At 35.7% G+C, this 26,258-nt stretch overlaps 1 protein-coding gene across 6 annotated transcripts in view; it reads left to right on the forward strand.

The window, feature by feature from the left end:
• The window catches only part of LCORL (ligand dependent nuclear receptor corepressor like), a 73,986-nt gene that overhangs the window by 45,823 nt on the left and 1,905 nt on the right, over positions 1-26,258 (forward strand). The window contains exons 7-8 of one of the 6 annotated variants that reach the window (XM_048941361.1): positions 831-1,662; positions 8,636-8,761. The exons of 1 other annotated variant lie outside the window; for it this stretch is intronic. In XM_048941361.1, the coding sequence (XP_048797318.1) occupies positions 831-1,662; positions 8,636-8,653 (850 nt within the window). In that variant the 3' untranslated portion in view covers positions 8,654-8,761. Of the gene's footprint in view, positions 1-830; positions 4,990-8,635; positions 26,257-26,258 lie in introns of those variants that run through there. 4 more of the 6 variants (XM_048941359.1, XM_048941358.1, XM_048941360.1 and 1 more) reach the window with 4 other exon arrangements.

Consider the following 26,258-nt stretch of genomic DNA (forward strand, 5'->3'; position numbering starts at 1 on the left):
TCTGCTGCAAGCTACCACAGATCTAGAGAAGCGCATTGTTTTGTTGGATTTTGTTATGATTTTGGCATCCTCCCATCCACTAGCCATAGCAGGACCCTTTTTGTCACCTGTACGTCTTACAAAGTAACTTACTACAAATAGGAATACAATAGCAGTACTTGTTGGATGGTGTAAAATGCATTTTATTAATTTGCTGATATGAAGAAGCTTTAAAAATTGATATGACTTTGTAATTAGCTGTAAGTAGTGGCTAGAAGTTTATAAAACTGTGTTTCATTTTGCCAAAATGGACTTGATTGTTAACTATGACACTTTACCTTATGGTTGTAGAAAGCCTAGTTTGTGTAAGTCTGGGATGTTTGTGTGTAGTATGTACTTATTGCTGCAAATTTTCTATGAGGGGGTTGACTCTTTTATTACTTGTTTAGCGGTAACGTCACGTTTCTACTAACAAAAACTCCTTCAGGATTTGGGTATTTAATGGAACGTTAATTGTATAATTAAAATTATAACAGTGTTGCTCTGCAAGCATGTGAACAAGGGAATATAGCAAGCACATGAGAATATTACCAAATACTGAGATAGGATATAAAGTTCTTGGAAGGGCTGCTGTAGAAGCCACCGTATGATTTTTGATGCACTGTCCTACCAGAACTGTAACATTTTGCTAGGATAATCATTTAACTACCACATCTCAAAGGCTTAAAAGTATCAGAAGCAGTGATGTTACCGAAGCAAGGAGTATAATAAAGGAGTGGACCCTTCCCTTCCATAGCTGTGTGAGAGTCTCTCATACATCAGTTTACCATCGTTTCATTCCATCCATCCAGGAGACTACACAGACACAGAGAGGACTATGTGGAAAGAAGTGCTGAGTTTGCAGATGGTTTGCTCTCAAAAGCTTTGAAAGACATTCAGTCTGGAGCACTGGACATAAATAAAGCAGGCATACTTTATGGCATACCTCAAAAAACTTTACTTCTCCACTTAGAAGCCTTACCAGCAGGAAAGCCTGCACCTTTTAAAAACAAAACTCGAGATTTCAATGATAGTTATTCATTTAAAGACAGTAAAGAAACTTGTGCAGTCCTACAAAAAGTAGCCTTGTGGGCAAGAGCTCAAGCAGAGCGCACAGAAAAAAGTAAACTCAGTCTACTTGAAACCTCAGAATTAAAATTCCCAACAGCTTCCAGTTACCTCCACCAATTAACTCTGCAGAGAATGGTCACACAATTTAAAGAAAAAAATGAAAATCTCCAATATGAAACTACGAATCCTACTGTACAATTAAAAATTCCTCAGCTAAGAATAAGTTCTGTGTCCAAACCACAGTCTGATACTGCTGGTCTTCTGGATGTTATGTACCACGTTTCTAAAACCTCCTCAGTCTTAGAAGGATCAGCTCTTCAAAAATTGAAAAATATACTCCCTAAACAGAACAAAATTGAATGTTCTGGACCTGTAACTCACTCAAGTGTTGATTCCTACTTTCTGCATGGGGACCTCTCTCCTTTGTGTCTTAATGCTAAGAATGGGACGGTAGATGGAACCTCAGAAAATACAGAAGATAGTTTGGATCGTAAAGATAATAAGCAGCCGAGAAAAAAACGTGGCCGCTATCGGCAGTATGATCATGAAATAATGGAAGAAGCAATTGCAATGGTAATGAGTGGGAAAATGAGTGTTTCCAAAGCACAAGGAATTTATGGGGTACCTCACAGCACTTTAGAATATAAAGTAAAAGAAAGATCTGGAACATTGAAGACTCCGCCGAAGAAGAAACTCCGTTTACCAGACACTGGCTTATTTAATATGACAGATTCAGGGACTGGCAGCTGCAAAACCAGTAGCAAGCCTGTGTAGAATAATTGTTAGCAAATTGTTTTGTGTGTGTGTGTGTGTGTATGTATGTCTGTATACACACACAGTGTGAGAAATACATATGTTCACTCTGACAGGAGACGTGAAATGATACAGTTCAAAAACCACATACATGCCTTTTGAAAAATAGTTTTATTCAGGGTTTTCACTGTGGACAGAATTATAGAGTTCCTCACTTAATTCTGATAGTGTGTATTTAATATAATCCTTGTATAAATAGGTGAAAAGATTCAGGTTTTATTTAGTAGTCAATAGCATAAAAATGTTTTGGGCGAACGAGTATTTGTCATGTGAAGCATAATTTTTAATTGATGAAGAACCACTCTACCCATTCAACAAACCATCTTATTACAGAAATACACGATCTATGGTTAGCAAACTTACAAACTTCACAGAATACTTGCAATAAATTGTAAGTAACTCAGATTATACAAATCAAGGGATTTTTTTAAAAAGCTAGTTCCTTACCAGGGAGTGAATTTGTGAAGTATTAGTAGGTTATAGTACATTCTGTGAAAGAAAAACAAAAGTTAATCGTTACTTAAATATCCAATACAAGTAAGAAAGAAACATTTCATTACTAAAAATGTGTGTTAGCAGGCATAAACTGCATTTTTTATCATTTAAAAAAAATTTTGTTGGTGGTTTAGAAAGAAATTGGTGTTTACAAAGTGTACACTTATGAAACCCGAGAAATTACTGTAGTTATAGAATTATTAAATATGAAATAAGATGGAATACTTAAGAGCATAACATAATTTAATCCTTATCATAATTTTCCTTTTTATTTTGAAAAATAAGATGACCTATAAGGTTTCAAAAGAAAGTTGAAATGCATCTTAGAGCGTGTTCATAATGCGCACAGAATGAGCTTGAGAATGGTTTTTTGTTTTGTTTTCTTTTTGTTTTGTTTTGTTTAAACGTGCTGGTTAGTTGATGTTATGACTACTTAAAATTTATTTAAGGATTGTGTCACACTCCTATTGAATAACCTCACTGTAACTGTAATGTATTTGCTGCTGTGACATTTCAGAACATTTTCAGTTTATCAAAATGAATACCAAGTTACATTATCATTTTGCTAATAACCAAATTTGCAGTTCAGGGTCTTGATAGAAATACAAATATTAAACAGTGAAGCTGTTTTAAAACTTTCAATAATATAAATTCTTTATAAATTTGGTAGTTAGAAGTTAGGCAGTTCACTTTAAATACGTAACTTTTAGTAGACTACAAGGGAGACCAATTACTTTCGTATTACAGTTTTTAAATGGATTTCAAAGTATTCACACTGGACTTTATATCTTAATTTTTTCATGGACTATCACTAAGTACATGTCTGCATATGAAGAGCAGGGACTTGTTTCATATATTCGATACAGAACATAAATGCCCTTTTCCTCTCAAAATGTTATTATGTCTGTATGCATTAATTTGGGATAGGAAAAGACTTTTCTCCAACTTTTATACATTTGGTGCACATGCATACATAGATTGTCCATTTTTTCTCTCGCACTTAAATTTTCGTATGTAGGTATAGGTTAATTATAAAAAAAAAAAAAAGAAAGGGGACATTAGATACATATGAGCTACATCAGGTAACTTGATTTTTAAATGAATTTGCCATTAAAGTCACTGGAAAGCATACTTGCAAGTTTAGTGGCAAAATCTAGTCCATATTTATTAACCTTACTGAAAAATAAGAGCTTACACTTTAAAATAGAGTAATCCGTAAGAATTTAAGTGAAACTGCAAAAGCAGTGTATGACATTTTTGGTCTCCAAGATCTATACTGAATCTTCAGTGGTTAAGGTTTACTTGCATATTTCAAAATGAATCCTTTTTTAAGCAGAACTGTACCTGATAACAAGGTCAAAAACAGCAGGTGTCAGGGTCATCTTTCATTTTAAAAGAATTAAGCCATATTTTGTGAGGGCCAGAAGAATTAAATTGTTAATGCATCCCCACTGGAAAGTGAAGTTTAAAAATACGTTAAACATTCAAGATCTGTTTTACTTGCAAAACTTTGGGATTTCAGTACGTTGCCTAACGTTTGTACCATGTTGATGTTTTCTACTCCTCAGACAACATTATAAATTTGAGCCTGAAGTTTATATTGAAGGCAAGTTACAGTACTCTTTTTATATCGTTTAGAAGGTGACCTGACCAAAAATTTAACAGGATTCATAAAATCAGGGATCATTTTACTATTGACTTAACAGTACTCAGTAGTTTTGTATGTAATATTATAATTAATTTTCAACATTTTAGTACTTGTATTTATTTTTTGGTCAGAAATAGTATATTAAAATATTTTTTGATAGTTTATAGATGATACTCAACCTGTAAGTGTTTAAAGGAACAGAATTATTTGTTTCTAATTATTAGGCTAACCTTTGATTACACAACTAAGGAAAGGCAGGGAAATATGTAGATTCTCCTTCCCCAACCCCTATGACTCCACTAAATGTCACTTAAATTACACACTTTGAACTGTTTTATAAATTCTGTTATCAGTCACTACTTAGTAATTGACAATTTCTGAAAATCCATGTTTCAGCAGAATTTTAAATGAAGGCGAAAGCAAGCCCTACATGCTTTCTACTTATTTGAATGTTTCTCAAGTATTTTATATTAAAAAACAGTGCCTCTGTTTTTAGAACTACTGCTCAGTAAAGCTGTTTAAACCATTTCTGGTAGCTAATGACAATTTTATATTAAATTGTATATTAACTTTAGTGAGACTGATTTTTTAGTTGTTTACAGTACAAATACTTGTATTTGTTTTTTAATTGCAGTATTTCCATTGTCGCAGTAATTTAGTAAAACTCTGTGGCTGCCTTGATTTTTGACAGATTTTTGTTAACAACTGATTTTTAGGCAATTAGTTATATTTATGCATAAATCAATTGCACTATAATTCATGAATTATTTATTACAATATTTTCTAATGAATTCCATGTATTTGTCTTGTGTTGTAAATGTACTGTAATTCTGTTTCTTCTTTGTGTTGTTATATTCCTAAATCTAATTGTATGAATTTAATTGTTTAGTTAACGTGTTTCTACGTTGTAATTTGTAGTAAAGCACTTCAATGCTTTTGCACATAAATTTACAACACTGATGTGTGATTGATTTGCTCATTCAGTAAAAAAAAAAAAAAAAAAAAGAAAAAAAAGAAAAAAAGAAAAAAAAAGAAAAAGAAATGAAAAACCTGTACGCTGACTCATTTGACTTACTCCTGAGGAATACATTTGTTAGTGGATTAAGAGCAAGACCTGTACAGATTAAGCATTTAATGGATAGTTTACTCTGAGACTTTTATATAGCAGACATAGTAGCTTTCAGGAAGGGTGACTGCTTAAAGTTGATGTATTATTCATTAATGAGAAGAATTTCAGAAAGCCAAAGAATCTGAATATGAAATTAGTTTGCAGCTGCAAATTATCAAAAACTATGTAGACTCATAAAATGGAACTGAATTTTACTAATAATATAGTTAAAATACAGCTTTTTTTAGGTAAACATGTTTTCTTAGTAAAGCTAGAAAACAAACATGTAAAGTAAGTACACATTTGTTTCTGTAGGAGTTCTGTGGTCCATATGAGTATTTGCAAATGTGTTATATTCCCATTCTGTTCCTCTTCTCAGTCTTCCGAGACGTTGCTAGGTTTCTCCTTCTTCCTGTGCCTGAGAAATCAGAAGACAGAACTTTAGGAAAGGAAGTCTTTTGGAAGTCCTCTAATAGCACTTTTTCCTGAGAGTTTATGAGGAGAAATAGTTATATCTAAAATAATAGACCGAAAGTCTAGTTCTTAGCCTGATAACATCTCTGCCTTTGAGCCAGTTTTAGACTCCAGTCAGTTGTTAATCTATGGCATTAAATGACCCTCCCCTCCAGCAGGGAGATAGCATAGTTCCATGCCTCACTTTTTTCTTCAGAGATTTTGGGCACAAAAGGGAGCAGGAGAGCAGCAGGTATTAATCCCTTCCTCCTTTCCCCCTTAAGCCCCTTCATTTCTTACCCACTCTTGCTGGCCTTATTTTTTTTATTTTTTTATTTTTTGGCTTATTTCTAAGATGTGTAAGGCAGTTCTGTAAAGGAAGTGTGCAGTTGCAAAATAGCTCATTCTTCCTTCTATGGAATTAATTCTAAAACTGCTGCATGGCAATGCAAATTTAAATGGCTCTATGGAAGAACTAAAGAAATTATAGAAAACTGAAATACAGTTCCATAATTGCAATGAAAACCTATTTACATTAGTTTATTTGAATATGTGGACATCTCTACAGACAAAGATTCTCTTCAAACAAATGTGTTGCTTTAAAGCAGAATGAGCTCTGCTCCCAAATGCTGACCAAGGCTGGGGTTGCTGCATTTCCAGAAACAGAGATCATTTGGAGCATGGTAGCATTTTAGAGTAGGTGAAGTTGTCTGTCAGAAACTAACACGCGTGAAAGGAGTGTGGTTTGTAGTTGTTTTGCACAAGGTTAGGTAGCTGGGAAGGAAGGAATATTAGGAGGGTGTGCAGTATGTTACTTTTTAATAGATTGATCTCAACGTGGCAAATTCAGAGCCATTTTGAGGCCTTTGGAAAGTGTGATTATTGACTTTGAGAACGTTTTAGGGTTCTGGAAGTTTCTTCCACCAGTGAAATATCTGAAATAGCAATTACATTATGAGTACAAGCAATCTCCATTAAAAGATCTCTAGTGAAACTCAGTTAGGCAGAACTTGCAAACCTGAAAAGACAGAGTTAGTCTATAAAATACTGTGCTGCACCCATCAGTTTGCAAATTAGTATGTAACAAATCTACTGTGATTTACAAACAAAATATCCATGGCCTAGTGGTGTGTTTGTTTGTTTTTTTTTCACTTCTGTTTAGCTTTTTGATACATTATTTCTTTAAATTCCTGGTGATGGGTAGGGCAATTTTTACCTGTAACTGTTTTTATAAGAATATGCTTTATTTTCACAAACATAGTTATATATTTCAAGATCTTGTGACTCCTGAATTCATAGGATAATCTCTAATAAGATGGAACTAGAAGTAATGTTCTAACTCTTCAGTGCAGAGGTGTTTCAAAATCATTTAAATCCTGACATAGTGTCCTTGAATGTTTTTATTTTAGATTGCAAGTGCAAAGAGGGGTTTAATATTTTTATGCCTCTGATTTAAACATAATTGCAATTTGAATTACTAGTATCACTATTATCTTAGACTTCTATGAGTTACCAATATTATCTACTCATTGATCTTGAATATATTCCATTTCATAGTAAATATTCCAAGAGAAGGAGAGAACATAAGGAATTACTATGCATAGTTGGCTGTTTTAAAGCTCTGAACTATAAATGAGGGACAATAAAACTACAAATTTGCATGCGTAATTTCTGTTAAGAAACCTGAAGCTGAAAGTTATTGATGTTAATAACATTGAGTATGAGCTAATTAAAAAAATAGGTAACTTTTATATAAATATAGTATGTTTAAATAATGTCTGTTCCTTATTCAAAACAATTATAATACCAAACAAAATTAAGTTATTCCAAAGTTCAGGCTTAAATGCAAAAAGTTAAGCGAAATAGTATTAGATCAAAATGTTAGTGTCATGTTCAGAGTTTGGTGATATGTTTAAACAATACATACTTTTCTAAAACAGAATTCTTCTAATATTTTCTGGTCATGCAATTGGTTTCAGTAAAACATTTGAATTAGGTATTAACTATCTGGTGATAGTCGCTATCCAATTTGTATTTAAATGAAGAAATATTTGTACTAATTTCTACCATGGAAAATTTCAGCTTTTCAGTATAAATGATTGATTAGGTAAGTAGTGACATTAGTTTTAATAATTGATAAAGAATGAATTAAATAGTTAAGGTAGTGTTTCATGAGTGATTTTATTTTGAGTTAATATATTGAGTATAACTGCTCAGAAGTATTTCTCAGATATAGACCTACCCTGTATTTGAGATGTAACAGATATTAACCTTTGTCAGAGCAGTTCCTTATTCCAGCGGTGATTATCTCTCTGTATAAGGAAGGAATCTGTGTGTGTGCATATGTGTGTGTGTAACATATTGAAGAGCCCTTGGTGCACCACTACAGTTTATTTAAATACCAGAAGGAAAATTTTTATCTGAAAAGAACAGAAATAGTAGCAAATGGCTACTTCTAAAATTTTCTATGAGCCTATTAAGATTAATTGTTCTAGAAAGATGGAGAAAACCCTGTCATTAAAAGAATATTTAATGACTATCCTAAGAGCATTCAATGTGTTTTGGTACGTGAATATCTTAGGAGGTGTCTCAGGAGAAATGGATCCATTCTTGCCTCAGCCACAAGCTTGATTTGTGACCTTAGGCAAGTCATTTATCATCCCTTTCTGTGCTTCAACTGCTCAGTTTGTGAAATGGCAGTAGCACTGAGCCCCCAGGTTCATGGTGATCTCAAACATCAGGAAGTTAACACTGCTTAATTACATTTAAATACAAGAAGTTGTGTTTTGAGCTATTCTTTATGTTCCATAGTTCTGATTGTTTTTCTTCTTGTGGTAGGATTACCACAGCTACATATAAGATGCAGATCATTTCTAGTGAAACTTGCAAGTTTGAGAGAGTTGTGCAAATAGAACAGAACTGTTTTGCAAACTTCAGGTTTTTAGTTTCAAGCTTAGCCATTGTAACAAACAGTAGATATGGTGTTTTACTGTAATTTATGTTTTGTTTTGATTTGTTTTCATTTTCAGTTCAAGCTCAACAGCTGATGCAAATTCAGAGGAAACTACTAGTTTGGAAAAAGGAAAATCAGCATTAAACAAAGTTTTGGAGTCTTTTTGTTCATATCACTGGCAACAGACTTTGGCTATGTTAAAATTTTTAATGCAAGATGAAAGTGTTCCTATAGTTTGCAGTTGCAAACAAACATATTCAGTCCACTCTGAAACTCCCAGTTTCCTTACTGAAGAAGATGTTCATGTTTCATTTTGCAATTGCAAAGGACATATGATAACAAAAAGTTGCTGTTTACAAAATCAAATACCAAACACTTATTTACCACCTCTGCCTATTTGTATTAAAGATTTCCATTCTTTGTCATGCCAAGCTGTAGCGATTGGATGTATTAAGACCATGGTGAACAAAGCATGTAGTTCTCATAAGTATTGTGCTGAACAGTTGCAAAATTCTACCAAGCATTCTGTGAAAGCAATAGCATGTGCATCTTCAGTTAAGGACTGTGATCTATTAAACAGCATTAAAAATGCAAGTAGATCTCGCAGCCCATCACCACCACCACTGTCACCTGTGCAGAATAAAGAATTTGAGACAGTGGAAGGATCAATTATGGATTTTCCAATTTTAGACAATAACAAGCCTGAAATATCCATCAACCAGCCTCCATACCTATTGCCAGCTGAAGGAAGCAATGGAGAATTTGAATATGAAAACAAAACATGTGGAGAAAAAGTGACTGAATATTCAGCTGGAACACTGCAGTCAATAGATGAAGAAGACAACAATTACATGAATTCTGAGAAAGCTGAGAAAGGTGAACATTATGCCATTTTCCAAGATTTAATGGACCGTATTAATGAGAAGTTAAAATCAATAGACACTACAGACATAGCAGCAAATCTTGTAAAATTTTCTAGCATTGACAGGGCACCAGAAAGCGATGTAAAATTAGGAGACTTTATAACCTCCCTTTTGCATAATGCTAAGGCAAGTGATTATAGTTTTATGGAATTACTTCGCCAACATGATAAGCAAATGGAAAATAAAATAATCCAAACAAGATTTCGGAAGCGTCAGGAAACTTTATTTGCAATGTACAATTCTCCTGATTCACCGTATATTCGACGACAGTCTTTGCAAATCAAGAGGCAGCTTGCAAGCCTTGATGAAACTCTTGTAAGAAAGAAGTCAATTTCTGAGAGAAATGCAAAGAAATCTGCAAAGAATTTTGATAAGATATACCCAAACAAAAGGCACAGGTTAACTGTGATAGAAGATAAAGATTTGCAATGTCTTGAAAGTAATCCTTGTATGAATTGCCATACCAAACAAGTATGTTTTCCAGTACACCAAACAGAGTCTTTCAAACTACCTCTTACTAATTTTCAAACCAGCTCTGACTTTCTAGTTCTTTCAGAAGACAGTGCTTTTGCAGCCAACCAGGCTAAATCTGCAAAAACTCAAGGAGATTTTGCAACTCTAAAAGAGACTGATCAGCTTCCTTTGCATGGGGAGAGTAACGGAACCCCAGGCAGAACTAAACGCAACATTGTGCCTCCTGGATGGTACTCTGTGTACGTAACAAACAACATTGTATTCAGAAAATCATCTGATGCAAAGAAGTCGTTAGAATGTTTGGAAAAAATGCAAATAAATGAAGATGTTCATGCTGAAAGATGCAGTGATGTAAATATAAGCAAAATTGTGAGAGACACGAATCTGCAAGTTGTCGTAGAGCGTTTAGAAGATACAATTAACTTAGCTAAAAAGTCTAACAGCTCATGGTTGAATAGTTACAAAATAAGCCAAAAAGTAAAAGACAGTGCTTACGAACAGGTTATGAACCCACTTGCTAAAAGTGACTTCCCTTTCAGTGCAGATGAAATGGAATACACAGGACAAAGCTTCCTTCCACATTCACGTTTGTCAAACAGCAATAAAAACAAAACTCTGTGTGTGACAACAAGCAAGCAAGAAATGGTTATAGATCAAGAAATTAATGACAGCCTTTTGAAGTCTCTGAGCATTGATTCATCTAATTCTGCATCCAGCAATGAGGCATTGCGTACAACTTCTGGAGCTAGGGAAATACCATCTTTCTTAAGCTACTCAAGTCCTGTTAAGCTTATGTTTGTCTCAGAGGTTAACAGCAGTGAAGGCATCAAATATACTCTGACATCTGCAACTACGTCTGCTAAAGGAAGCACAGATGTTTGTTCGTTTCAGGGGTACACAAGCACTGTGTTAGACAAACAGGCCACAGAAAATCTTTCTCATGCAATCTGTGTCAATGATTTTGAAAACAGTGCCAAGGAGGAATCAAGCTGTGTTTGTGCGGAAGCAATTACAAGCTCCTGTGCAGTTGGTCAAACTAACTTAAGTGACTCAAAACAAAATGAAATTGTGGATAAATCAAGCAATAGTGGTGAATCTGTTTTAAAAAGAAAGCCTGGTAGACCAAAGAAAATAGGTCCTCAAGTTGTTAAGCAGGTTAAGAGACCTATTGGGCGGCCTCCAAAACCAAAAGTAGATATAACTGAAAGGAGAGAATGTAGAGCTGAACTCAACAGTGATGGTAAAAGTACCAAATCTGATGCATCAGTAATGGAAGAAGTTAATAGCAACAAAAATATCACTGTGACGGTTGTTTTTGGAAGGTCAAGAAGAACTAAAAGACATGTTTCTGAAGGTAATCTAAATGTAATCAGTACTCTGCCCAGAGAACAGGTTGACTTCAGTTTTGCCAATGACCACGGCAAAGGGAGGCATAGCGCAGAAACTGAAAATGCTTTGACTGAAATAGTGAAAGCCTTGCAGAATTCTTCTACTGAAAATGAGGTCTCTGGTTATGACTATGTTAGACCTATCAAGAGCAACCTGGCATCACCACATCCCTGCAGCAATATTATACGGCCAGTTAAGAAACCGTTAACTGCCATTCGAAAACCTGGTCGGCCAGCAAAAGTAAAAATCTCTGGCATATCTGTGACTGTTAATAGAGTTTCACCTCAGGAAAGAAAAGTGAGCATTAGCAACTGTTTGCCTCCTTTACAACAGCAGAACTTATTAGAAAAAAGCATATCACAGGAGAAAAACAATCAGCTGTGCAATAATATGAGTCAAGTAAAGAGTGTGCAGAAAGATTCTAGAGAAGATGGATCAAACAGTGTTATTACAACAGTGTCAAGAAAACGCGAGATTCCATTGAGACACTCTGTTAGAGACAGAAAGCCCTCATTGCATTTCTTACATTCATTAGCATCCTCTAGTGCATTTACTTGTAGAAGTGCCTTGCTGCATAAATCTTACAAACTCCATTTGAGAAAAGCTAAAGATCAAAAGGAAAAATGCAGGCAATCAAATCAGAGCATAACATCCACAGATACCTCAGAAATGAGAAATTCAGAAAATTCAGAAAAGAATCTTGGGGACAGTGATTTTGGGCCCATTAATGATGTATCATCGGATCCCATTTTTTCATCAAAGCCTTCTCTCAGGTGGTGGGCTACTTCCGCTTCAAGTGACACTTTGATGGAAGAACTAAATAATAGATTTGAACAGATAACTAATACCTGGTTGCGAGTGGGGGGAAATGAGTTTGATAAATGTGTATGTGAAAGCAGGGATCCCACTGAACAAGACTGTAACAGTGAAATGTCAAACCCTTTAGACTCCTGCCTTGTAGAAATTGAAACATCACCTATAAAAATGCTGTTTCAGAAAAAGTGTAACATGAATGAACTCTGCACCTGGTTTATGCAAACTACAGAAACGCAGTCTCTCTCACTAGTGAGAAAGGCAAATGCTCGCAATCCTTTAGAAGTAGTTAGTACTAGAGAGATAAAGATGGAAACTAAGCAATCTGATCTTAGTACTTGCCTTTTCAGAAAGCACTTTAAAAAGTTTGCACTATCCTCTCCTTCAAAACCCGCAGGGAAATTACAGATATTACATAATATGGTGAGGTCTCCAGTCTTAAGCATGAAAAGTAATTTCGCATTAGCCAGATTAAAAAGAAATGAATTTAAAAAGTTACAGCATGATAGGTGGGGACAACCAAAAAAAAAGCTGTATAGTCAGGCTCCTGGAGGCTGGAAATCAAAAAAGAAAAATTTACAGTTTTTTTGCCAAAGCCAGTTGTTTAAAAGTACAAGTGAGGAAAGCAGTGATGGAATGCCTGTGCTCCAGGAAAAAAATACAGTAGAAATCCAGCCCACTCAAACTTTGGTAGAATCTCAGAGTAGCCTCTTGCCAACTGAGAATGAAGCCAGAGATGCATTTGTTCAACAGATGATGGGATCTTCTGATTTTAACCCACATCCCGGTTTAGCAAATATACTTAAGTCACATGCAGAGACAAATGGAACAATTTGTTGCCAACAAAATGTTAGAAAAGGACAAAGCCAAGATAAACTGTTTCCAAATACATGGAAAGCCAAAACCTTTAAAGATTGTAGAATATTTCTGAGGAAAATCAACCATATTGAGCAGCACAATTCATTTAAATTAAATAATGTCATTTATTCTCCTGAAGCTGTTGAAAGTAAAAGCCATCAGGCCTATTTGGAAGAAAAAAGACACCCTCTTTTGAGGTCCCATTCTACTAAGCAAAACACATTAAAGAAACAAGAGAATGAAATGGAAACACCTAAAGGATCTAATTCTTCTAAAGTGACTGAAAGACTGGATGACCAGTTTCACAGCAGAGAATTAAGTAGTGGTGTAAACCATGATGATAATCCTGCTGGTAGTTCTGAAGTTCTTATCAGAATAAACAAAAGAAAAAGTCCACAATGGGAGACCACTGATACAAATGTAAGAAAAAGGCATAAGAGACAATCATACAATAGTGGACAAATGGCAGCTTATTACCCAAAGTGCCAAGTAGGTAAGTTCCTGTTCCCCCCCTCACCTTAAATTGCAATCTTAAATAATTAGAGAGGTCGAGCAACTAAGCACTTTGGATTTTTTTTAGTGATATTCATATTAATTTCAGAGCAGTAATGAAATTAAACCTAACAGAATAATTCGGAAATGCAAATTCAATATATATAAAATATTTTATTTTACGCTAATTTTTCAGTTGTAATTGGTTTGTTACATTCTTTTATGGCTATAGCGTGGCAAGGTGAAAGGAAAAAAGCTAAGTAATACAGTCCAGAGAGACAGCAAATCAGTTCTGACATATTGAAGTTGGTGGCAGCTGGTTATTAATTTCAACATGAAGAATTTCATTCCACTGTACAGCTTCTCATATTCTGAGGAAGGGTAAATTATAAAATGAAACAGAAATTCAGTTTATTAACCAACAGAGCTGTTTGAAAACAAAACTTTTTTTTTTGTCGCTTATGTATTTCTAATGTAAATCTGTAATGGTTTTGTAATTAAGTGGTAAAAAATAGCACTACGTACTTCTGAGAAGTATTCATTCAGAGATCCGTTTTAGTATCCATTCAATGCCAAATGAAATATGCTGACTCTAAAGGGTTTGTGCATTGAATCCTTACAGAACGATTGGAAATACAAAATTATTCTAGTTGAGTACAGTATACAGTTATCAAGCTGAATGCATTTGTTTGGAATGCTTTGAGGCTAGTGTGAATTCAATCTATTTTTAAAACTAGATATTTATAATACATTGTTATACAACTGTGATCTCAGAAAGGCTGGTATATGCTTACAAAGAGGATACACTTGTGAAATTATTTCTTCTGTGATATGAAGAAATCTCCTTAACCAGAAGTCTCATCTAATTTCAATAAAATAACTAAGATGTTAGGTATCCACATAAGCAGAAAAAGAGTTCTGCGGAAGGAATTCAGTTACTGCAGAAATACTTGTTTTCAGAAACAACCCTGTATAAGCTAATCTGACTTTATTGCCCAAAGAATAAAGATAAAATTTGAAACATTAGAGCAAAATCTTATGTCCCCCTTTGTATTCTATTTTGTAGAAAACTATATCCCCGATAATAAACTGAGGCATTAATTTAAGTTGTAATATAAACAGTATTATGGCTCTTTGTATACTTTGTTTCTTTTGTACTTTATGTAATATACAATTCTTCATATTAAGCTCATTTGGTGTAATCATACAGTGCTTTTCTGAGGTACGGAGTTTTTTACATTTATACTATTATTTTTAACTCGCTGATTTGGGGCCAAATAATATAAAAAAAACCACAACTTGTTTTTAAGTTCAAAGTTTGACACAAGGTTGCTATAGAAAAAGCTAGGACTAGAAAAGGAAAGAGTAGCATCTATTTGTTTCTTTTTACCAATGAAGAAAGAGCTCTCTCTTCTTTTTATTTTGTAATTTTGACTGTAGACAAGAAAATTTTGCATTCAATTTATATTTATATTTAATTTTTTTCTTGCCATAGCAATGTAAGACCTGTTACTGTGATATGGTCTCATGTTAGTTTTAATTGGGACTCTATTTTATTTACCTGATAACTTTCCTCTCATAGTTTTGGATCTTTGGAAATATCTGATAACTCTTTTACATTACTTCATTTACAATTTTTGTTTATTTTCCCTCTTACTCATAGTTAATCATATCAATTGTTGTCTTTAGAATGGATATAACAGAAAGTTCCTTGATAAAGGAAGTGTTAAAAGAGAAAAAAATTACAATTCTGGAGCTTTCTCCATGCTTGTAAATGTCTTTTTTCAGGGTGCTGTTTTGGTATAGAAATTGTCTTGTTTTGGCATGTTGATTCAACATTGTGTACTGTCTGCACCAGTTAAGGAAATCATAAAAATATTTTTAGTCTAGCATGTAGCTACTGGCTAAAAAGAAGGAACATGATTTCTAGCTGTGCATGCATGCATTTTCAAACGTAGTTCTTGCATCTGAAGTTTAATGCACACGAAAGCATCATTACTTGTTCATATGTTCTTTGGATTGTATTTTTGTTGATGTGGTGTCATAATTTATATCATCATTCTTTTGCCGTGCTTGAAATGTTCTTATGGTGACGCAGTCAATATTTAAAGTTTTTCTTCAAGTTTTTCCAATCTTGGTGTATTCTTAAAAGATGGAGGTATTGTGATGCTGGTTTATTATGAAGCATTGTGGCAAATAGGCAGAATGTTGTCAGATCTTGTGTATAGTCAATTTTTGTTAAAGCATACTAGTGGGATTGTCAATTGAGTTTTTACGGTTCGAGGTAGTACCAAGAAACAAGAACTAGCCATGCAGTCAATTGAGCAAGAGGAGAGAATGAATCATCTTTTGGTTTTTTTTACACTACCTGTTTTATTCAAAGTGAGGTTTAATGAGTAATAAACAACTCAATTTCTCAACTGTTGCTTCAACAATGCATTTATGTGTCAAGGGCAATTCCTTTTGCTGTTGATGTATGTTGTGATCATTTAAATTACCTTTTGTAAGAACACTGAAACGTGTTTGCCACCACAACAGTAAATTGGGTTAAAAATCGTTTAGGAGAGCATTTATGTTTCTTTCCATGAGGATGGTTCAGACCACACTCATGTGCTTTGAAGTCCGCCAAGCTTAATCGTAAAAGCTGCAGTAGAGCCAAGCTAAAGTGAGAGAAACTATTATTGTTCAATAAAATGGAATAAACGACTATAAGAATATAGTTAATATATTTTTAAATATTTGTGGATTTATCAGAGCTAAAAAGGAGATCATAGACCTCCTGCAGTAGTGGGCAGTACTGCATGCTGCGATGACATGACATACCTGTCCTCTTAGCCTTTGTATCGGGCTGGGATCTCACACAGAAGAGCTTTTAAAAGTGTGTTCTGATAATAATTTCACTTTTCTGCTAATAGTCTGGAGTTTCAGAGAAAAATTTAATGTATTTCGTTGGCAGGGAATATAAATTTTCTATTTTAATTTTTCATTATATTTGAATGATGTTTTAATATTCCTTATTGAGATCAAGTTAGCATGACACTTAAAATGAGGATTTGCTAATCTTTGTAGTCATTTCAAAGTTGACTTCAGGAGTCATGAATCACACTGAAACCTGGACTTCTTTTATGAGTTTAATTGTTCTCTTGATTGTTTGTGAAAGATAACCTCTGTATTATTATGACAACAAACAAAATTTTCCACAAACTTCCCTTGACAGACTTTTTTTTTTTTCAAATTGGAAGGCAATGCTGTGTGAACCTTTTATACACATGAGTATTAGTGTGGCATTAATATTCCAGTATTGTTGCTTATTTGACTTACAGTGGTCCAGTCCAACAGAGGAGGCTATGCAATGTGAATAACTTCTACTGCTGTAGAGGATATTGCAATAACCTAGAGAGAAAACCAAGGTTTTTAGGAAGTCTTCCCTGCTATCTTTCACAAAGGAGAATGCTCTATGTTCCTAATACAAAACAAATGTAAAATATTAGATGAGGTAAAGTGCAAGAGACAAACCAAAGCAATCATTAAATCTGCTGATTTCAAGAAACACTTTTTAACAGCCGTATCTTAGCTCTTTTCTCAAAGATACAAAGATACTTCTTCTAAGAAGTACTTAGCTTCAGGATGGTTCAGTATGGTGCAGATGAAAATTTTCATAACTGCAATTCCAAGACAGTAAGTGTCTTTTTCACACAGACATGAAACAAAGTAAGAAAATTGATTGAAAGCATAGCAAAAGTAGTGGAAAGAATGACTACTCTCATTAAGTGGACCATTTTTAATGCAGAAGTATTAAAGCAGAAGTGCAGACTTGATTTATAATTGACTACAAGTGTGTAATAAATCCTGCCTCATTTATTTGACTTGATGATCTCTGCCTCATCCTCCTGAACACCGTAGTGGTGGCTCTAATACCGTGGTCTGATGCTTCAGCTTCTTTTACAGCACGCATCTCCATAAGCCACGAGCAGTACTGTAGTCCTTCCTTCTCTTGGCTTTCTCTCCCATTATGTGACCTAGTGAAGAGAACCACTTACAAGTTGAGAGGTGTGTAAGTGTTGGGTGCTGTCTTAAGTTGTGATCGTTTACGTACCACCTTGGGATATGCTGTCTGTCATGCTTTTTTGAAGGTTCTGAGCTTATTTGAATGGAAAACCTATTTCAAAGAGCACAACTCAAGTCTTGCATTTCCTTCACATGGCAGGAAATTTCAGTAGTTTAGTGTTGTGTTCACTATGCTTTTATGTAGGATCTGTATACCCAGTTTTACAAAGATTTTTTTTCTTTTCATTTCATTCAGTATTTTTAATCATATCGCTTTAATTCTATTTCCTCCATAACTGAGAACCTCATGCTTTCTGATTTGTTCTCAATACAGAATAAAGTGATAGATTTTTAGCTTTGTGTAGGGAATTAATAACACCATCTAAATGTGTCCCTATGTTTTTGCATAATCCATTCTCAGGAAAAAAAATTAGTAGTTTTCCTAGCAATTTTGAAGATATGGTGAGTACTCAGTGGTCTTTACACTCAAAAAAGCTATGTTCTAGATTTAGAAAGCAAGGGAAAGACTTATGGGCTGATAAGACTGAGCTATTCTTTGCATGTATTCTTGGATAGATTTTCCCTCCTCTTTCACCCAATCAACAGACTCTCCTTGAGTGATCAGAATCCTTCAGATTTTCAGGCCAAATATACTTCTGCATTAATTGCCAGTTCACCCTTTAAAAAGTACTTTTATTTTTTGCTTATTTTGCTATAACTGCAGAACTGTGCTTTACAAACTTTGTTTAAACAAAAATTGGGAGTAATAGAAGTTATTCTGTGTTTTTTTTAATGTTTCATTAGCAGTACTCTAAGCACTGTTTGCAGTGCTGTGTAGAGTTGTGAAGAATTCTATGAACTTATCTGAAATTTTGTTTCAATTTAGGTAAACAACACTTAGATGCTATTAGAAATTACATTTCTGTTTTTTTCATGTTCTTAATTGAATTTATTCTGCAACCCGGTAGCAATTTAACACAAATAAATTCAGGGCGTATTTTAAGGACAGCATTTTCTTTAAGGCATCAGCTCTTATTTCCAAGCTGTATGTTTGTGAATGCCAAAACAGTTTTGCGAGAGCTGCAGAATTACCAGTCCAATTTCATCCTATTTTTTAACTGCTTATTTTTCATTGTGTACTTTAGCTGTTCTCTAATTTATCTCTTATACCTGATAGATTTATAATATATATCAGCAGGAGTTCAGTCAGCCTTCGTCATAGATTTCTTCAAATCCAAGCATGGAAAATCTTCTCTGAGTAGTCATGACTACTTGTTAATCCACCTTTTCTTAAGAGGAGGTAATTTTATTTTTTTTTCCTGCAGAAGAAAGATACATGTCTTTTCCAAAGCAGGCCTATACGCAGGCTTTGTCTTCCTACTTCTATGCTTTTGGCCACTGGATGCCTCGGAATTCTAGAACTCTTTCTGTTTGTACTCCTGTGGAATAGGTCTAGCGATTTATGTCTCTCTTTACATTTTTTCTTAACTGCACAAAGGGGGCCTTTTTCTGATGATTTCTTACACATTGTAGACATGTGTCACATTCTCGATTGTTCTTCAGTGTTCTCTGGCATAATGGTATCTGTTGCTCTATTAAGTATAAATCTGTATCTATTAAGAAATTCATGTTTACTGGGATCTAAGTTTCTTTTCTGTATTCTGTTGTTTTTCTTGTCTGCCTGGCGGGTTTCACTTTCTTCTTTCAGTAGTCAAACTTGACTTCTGTCTGCATTCATCTTTATCTGTTCTTTACCAAAAAACAAAATGCAGACATACCTTTCACAAACGTTTCTTTCAGTGGCTTTGCCAGCTCACCCCTCTCCATCCTCTTATTTCACGCTCCTTTCAGTCATACGGGTGAAAACCGGTGCTTTTGCCTTTTATCATGGTGTATCTGTAAGAGGGACAAGAAGCCTGATTTGGTTATTGCTTTTTCTTCAGTGATGACCAAGGTTAGGCTTGTCCATAGAAACTGTCTTAGTGTAACACTTCACATAAAATCTTTTCAAGGACATAAGCCTATTCATTTCTACTTAGTTTTGAAGATCTTAGATAAGCTGTGTATTTTTAAGCCATTAGTGTGTAACACGATTACATTCTTCACGTTTTTCCAAGCAGTTCTTAGGTAAGTACTCTTTCTGTTTTTACTTTGTAGCTCAAGGTGGAGTATTTCTAAACAGTGGTCCTGCTGGGATTTACACTTAAAGTTCCACATTTCTTGTTGGAATACTCTCATGTGTAAAGACTTAGGAACACTTAGGGAAGTCAGTCTTTTAGGATGGACATTCTCACAGGTTTCTCACTATCATGTAATTGAGAGATTATATTTGGCATTTTACTGATACAGGCTTGCCCTCGAGCTTGGATGTTTTCAACCATTAAAATCTAGATTATTTTCTTAAAATAATGGATTATTTTCCTGTATATGATATATAAGCCTAGCAGAAAAATTCGATGAGATGAAATACAGTATGACGTCTTTCTTACTCGAAAATCAAAAGTAGTCTGATACTCACTTAAGTGGTGCTTTTTCCCAAATTTTGGGAAAAACATGTACTTACAGTTAGAATTCAGCGTTCTTAATGACTATATTGATTGTTACTGCAAAGTACACAGTAACAGTCACGTGTTTTTTAAATGTAAGAAGCTTATTTACAAAGTGAACTAAGAGGTAAGAGCTATAGGAAAGGCGTCCGTCGTTAAAATTAGGGTGGAGTTGGTTACCTGTGTTTCCAGTTACAGATATTTGTTTCTCTGGTATCTTTGTTCTTGAGTGCATGTCCATCAGCTCGCTATACACAGCTGTTTTAAAATTATATTTAAATAATAGAAATCTCAGAAAAGGAAATTACTAATTTGCAAATTGTTGTCTGACCTTCCTTAATTCAGAAGCCTGGTGCCTTGTAAGTCGCACAGGGACTGTCTCATGTTTCTGAGATGATCTCCCTCCATAACATAACTGCGCTTGTAATGCCAAAAAATATTTTGAATTAAAGGTTGGAGATTAATCCAATTCAAATAACAAATATACATAGTTGTATTCGCTGTAGTTTGGAGGTGGTGGTGCTCTGTTTCTGTGGACATCAGCAGCCTGAACCAACATCCTCAGTTGTGAACGTCCAACCCCAAGCCCCAACATCCAACCTTGCACAAATGCATTTTCAGTATGAATAAGTACAGTTAAAATAGCAAACGTATGCTATAACGTGTTTCTAAAGAAAACTGCACAACAGTTTGGGTTTTTTTATTATTATTTTTTTGCTGTTCTGTTTTGTTTAAATTGATTTGTATGCTGCTAGCTTCCATTAGTGCATAGAAATTGTTTTCTTTTGTGGAACAGAGGCCAACTTGTTTCACAGCAGTGCCTAAATAGATACTAAAAATTAATGGTGTTCCTCATGAAATGAGTGATGCTTCCTTCCAGCTGTTCGGTTATTAGCTAGTTTTGCTTCCAAGGTTTTTCAATGACAGTATGCTATGAAAGATTAGAGACAGGACTATTTTTTCTTTAAAAAGATTTAATAGTAACACTAATAAAATATGCTCGAAAATTGTATCGCTTCTTCATACCATTTTGGTGACACTTTACCCTAATATTTCGCTTTCTTTAAGAATTCTGTGCTCTGTGCCAGATAATGTGTATCGCCACAAAGCATGGTGGTTCTTCTAAACAAAAACCTTAAAAACCACGATACTAGATAGTCAAGCTGCTTTAAAGCAACTCTTAGTTATTTTTCTCATGTATCTCATATGTATTTACTTTGTGTTTTCTTTGATTTTATGCACCCATCCTGATTCTGACTTCTCACACTGTATTTTGGCCTCAGTTCACTTCCAGTCTCACTTATATTTTGTTTACTGTTTTATTTTTCTTAGTGTTCCAGCTGTGTTAAATACAACACACATCTCATTTTTAGATCACTCCCTTCATGTTGGCTGTCTCCCCAACCTCCTGTGATCTAGTTGGGGGTGCCATCTGTTTTCAGGGCACTTCTCTCTCATGCGCTAGCAAACACAATTCCATTCATTCACTTGAAAAATATTTATTTCTTATTACAATGGGAACCCATCTGATAAATGGAAATGAGGCATAAAGAACTTTCTGAGTACATTTCTTTGATGTTGCGTTTTGGCATTGTGCAAAGACAAGTTCAGATTTCAGAGACAATAAATCTGACAGTGCGTGCTTGATTTGCCTTTGTTTCAGTGTATGTAGCGTTAGCGAATCAGCCTCTGCTTGAATGCCTGTCGAGGCACTGTAGTCACTGTGCATTTAAGCTATTCTACTGCTTCATTTTCTGGGAAATCATGGAGTGGTTTGTACATGTATAACTTAACAGAAAGTATTTTCTATTTCCACTCCATTTTTTGAATGCTCTGGCTAAAAGTCTCATTGCTTTGTATCAAATGCAATGTATCAAGAATGCTTGTATGCTTTCTAAGGTATAAATTTGGACATCATTAATAGTTGTTTTCTTTAACAAGTCTGGTTTGCAGAACTTGTGTCAGGTAGGAGAATTCAAAAACAGACTGACAGCTCTCAGCCAATCAAGGAGATACACTGTGCTACGAAACCAGTATTGCTAATGATTAGAGAAGCATAACCCTGCAGCAACACTTGCACAGACATTTTACAGCGTACAGATGCACAACATCTGATGGTAATCTCTGTCAGTTAGTGCTGAGAAGTCTCCTAACAGATAGCAATTATCCTTATGCCTACTTTTTCTGTGTGGCCTTCACATACAGTAGGCAGAGGTTAACTGTACAAATGCATGCACTTCAGCTATCCAGACTATTTTAACTTTGTCGTTTTCATACAATAGGTGTCATTTTCCTCTGGTTTTCTTCAGGAATGCAGTTTTAAACTGCAAAGAGAATAAAGAGCTCAAAGAATATTATTCTCTTTTGTGCTTGGCAGCCTATCATCTTAAACAGAATCGGTCTGAAGTGCCAGCAGTAAGAATCAGTATTACTGAAACTGGATGATTGGGTAAAACTGAAGTAACAAAAGAAAACTTCGGAAAGAAATACTTATATATTTAATGGAAACATAAATTGAAAGACCTTTCTATTTAATTCCTTTTTCCTTAACAATAGGTGGGAAATGTAGTGGGGAGAGAGTCCTTGTAGGTCCTGGCAGGCCTGGATACTTGGCCACATATAGGCTTTTCTGCATAGAGATGGCTGAGTAGACAGAACTTCAGAATCCAGCAGCATTAATTTAAATTGTCTTCTTTGATTTGTTAGAATAGCAAAGGCACTTGCTCTTGTCCCAGCAGATCTGAAAAAGGGAATTGAGAGGTGATTAGTAAAGGCAACTTGGGAATTGTTACAATTCATAAAATAAAAATCCTGTGGTATCCTCAGTGACAGCTTCCTAGAACCACTTGCTTCATGTAGCACTGCTGCCAAAGAAAGCCAATGGGTCGTGAGGCATCCCCACCCTTCAGTGACGAGGCAGAGCGCTCTGTAGTGACACGCAGCACCCAGCTGCTCCTTCTGCTCCTTCCCCACTGCTTCACATGCACTCACTTCCTATACTCAGAGTTAGAAAACTTGAGACTGCATGTGTGCCTCGCAGAGTGGTGCTGCAGCGCTCCATGTGAAGAAGCACCTGTATCCGACCTCCAAAACTTGCGTGCATGGAAGCTGAGCGACTGAGTCATTCTCATGTGGACTAAAAGAAAATAGATGATAATTGCTGTAATAGAAAACAGATGGCTGCAGAATTGGGAAACTTTAACCTTTTCAGAGACTGACATTTAAGATCAGTAAAATGTCTGTTTTTGTCAAGGCATTTCACCTAATGAAGTTAAAAGGAGCTCCATTCTCCACCCAGTGCACGCCTTCGAAGTGGAGGACACCAAAAGGATATAGAGAGGAGATAATGACCTACAACCCAATTCCAAGCTCTACCAAAATAGGCTTTGTAGCTTCTGGTAGCATCAGACTGTATCCCACAGTTCTTTCTAGCATAAGCATCACTGTACAAAGCATCTTTCTGACTAGAAATGTGTTATACACACTAACCTTTCATAAGCAGAACAGGATAAAATTTAGAGTAGAATATACTGATGGATCTGAATGGAGAAATCCAACTGCTTCTATTTAATTTTTAAATTTAATTCCAGTATCTACTTAGAAATGCTATTGAAATACACAATTGTCACACCTCCTATTACATCAACAGCTAGAAAATAAATCACTACAGGTAAAAGAACCAAAAGTGGGATGAAAGACTAGATTCACATTGCTTAGAAAATATATTAATGCAGCTCTCTAACTTTATTCTTTCCTTGCTTATATTAAGGTCCAACTCCTGGCTCCACACAAGACCACCTAAAAATCAAACCATACTTCTGATAGCACTGTCCAAATGCTCCTCAGAGACCAGCACCTTGGGGCCCACTGCTCTGGGCTGAATGAACCAAGGGAGTTCAGACACTGCTCGTACATCTCGCCATCTAGACCCTTCCCTGTTTTTGTAGTCCTCCTTTGGACACCCTGACAGTTCTATATCCTTGTATTGTAGCACCCAAACGTGCAGCCAGTGCTCCATGTGAGGCAACCCAGCACAGAGCAGAGGACAATCCCTTCCCTCTCTTGACTGGCAGTGCTGGGCCTGATGCCCAGGGCATGGTTGCCCTTTTGTCTGCCAGGGCACACTGCTGGCTTAGACTCCACTTGCTGTCATCCAGAAGCCCCAAGTCTCTTCCCAGCCTCTCATTTCCCAGTCAGTAGAGGATTGCCCCACAGCAGGTACAGATTCTACCACTTGCTATTGTTGAACTTCATGCACTTGGTGATTGCCCGGCCCTTGAGTTTGCAAATTCTAGACTCCCACAGCATTTATGTTTTTTTCAGCTAACCAGGACAAAACAAACAAAACCAAAAACTCCTGCGCTATCACTTCAATTACTGTTGAGTATTTCCGTTGGTTGCTCCCAGATCAAGTTTCAATACCAGGCCACGCCTGGAAGGCAGCAATACTTCAGAAGTCAGCCCTACTTCCTTCTCATACGTTCTTAATCCTGAGGCTTTGATTTTCCTCACAGCGAGAGGGCAAAGTCTCAAATCTGAAGAGGCTGTAAATGCAAAAATTTAACCCTACTGACTGATGTCTTTCTCTGTCGCTTCCACAGAGCACTGCGTGCTCTGTTTCCAATGGGAAAGAATTGATCAGAGTAACAAAAGCACGTGCAAACCTGAAGCGCCATGAAGGAAAAAGGTGCAAAGGCAAAAACAATACAAAGGATCGCTCTGAAGAGTAAGGACAAACAAAATACTGGCTGGGGGGCAGTACCCCATTTACAGAGGGTTAGGAATAAGGATTAGTAAATTAGAAGTGTTATGCACCTTCTTTGCATTATTACAAAGGCACAAAACTTTCCAGAGAGCTTGCATAAAAACGTAAAGCATGAAAATTGTGTTTCAAGTGATCTGTGAAAAATATTAAATTGCCACTTCAGCTGTTAAACAAGCTGTAATTCCCTCTTGCCATCAAGAGAAAAAGTTTAATGTGAATCAGCCAATAGTACTTAAGTAATGCAAACCAGTACATCTCAGGGTAAAGTCTTACAACTACTTGGCATCCTCCTACTGTTCACCCATGTTATAAGCAGTTTTGCTTAGGTCTTCACATATGCAACAAAGTTAATTGTATGGTTACATAATCAGGAGCTAGAACTGCAGTGAGCACTACATGCTGCAGCGCAGTCAGTCCTTGATAATCTGCACTTAAGCTCTGCGATAGACCTGGCTTCCTGAAATGCAGAAGGTGGGGCGTTCTGCTGCTTAAAGATTCCTTTAAAAGGAGCAAGAGGGTGCAGGTACTTTACTGCATGATTGTTAGCTCCTAACCTTCATTACAGTACATTGAATTTCATGTTTGCTATCTCAATAATTAGGAATATTTCCCACTTTTTGCCAGTCTTGCACTTCGAGAAGGATGGTGATGAACACTGTTGCACGTGGGACAAAGATCTCTGCAGTGAAATAGAGTAGGGATGGAGAGGTTTGAAATTCATTCCTTGAGGATTTTTTGAGGTTTTGATTTGATTTCGTTGTTTTTCTTTCATTAAGTGGCAGGACAGTATTCCAAACTCTGCCTTTTTCTTTCCTCACCTGAGCATGAACCACTACAGTGCTTTATATGGCAACATGGTTCAATCCACATTTACGTCCTGGTTTGCTTAGTGATCCCCACAGAGAACCGGGTTTCTTTTCCTTCCCCTGTTACTTACTGTCCTAGATTTGTCTCTATATTAGTCTTTTTATGGCTGTACAAAATAATGTCATTAAAGACAAAATAATTTCTGCCCATTTCCTGTTCTGTGGTTTTACAGTGGATTTGGATTAAGGAAGGCCAGGCTGCAGACTGCTGCTCCTGTGCAAAGGAATGTTGGTGGCAGGAGTCTCACCTAGCACAGTCTCTGCAAACGAACAAAATCAGCTGCTCCTACACAAACAAGCCCCATCCAGCTTTGCAGCATGGAGAGCCTAGCACAGTTACGTTCTGGTCTGCTGGTTCTGGTCTGTTTCTGGAACATACTGCAATAAAACAAAAAATCATAAACCAGTACAGGCAGCCTGCCACCACCTCGCCTTTATCAGTTTGCTTGTTTGCAGGGCAAAGAGGAAAGCATACTAAACTTTCTCTCATTTCTTTCTCCCCTCTCCGACCCCCACTTCTTTCCTC

This window comes from Lagopus muta, chromosome 4 (assembly GCF_023343835.1).
Source record: "Lagopus muta isolate bLagMut1 chromosome 4, bLagMut1 primary, whole genome shotgun sequence".
Lineage (NCBI taxonomy): Eukaryota > Metazoa > Chordata > Aves > Galliformes > Phasianidae > Lagopus > Lagopus muta.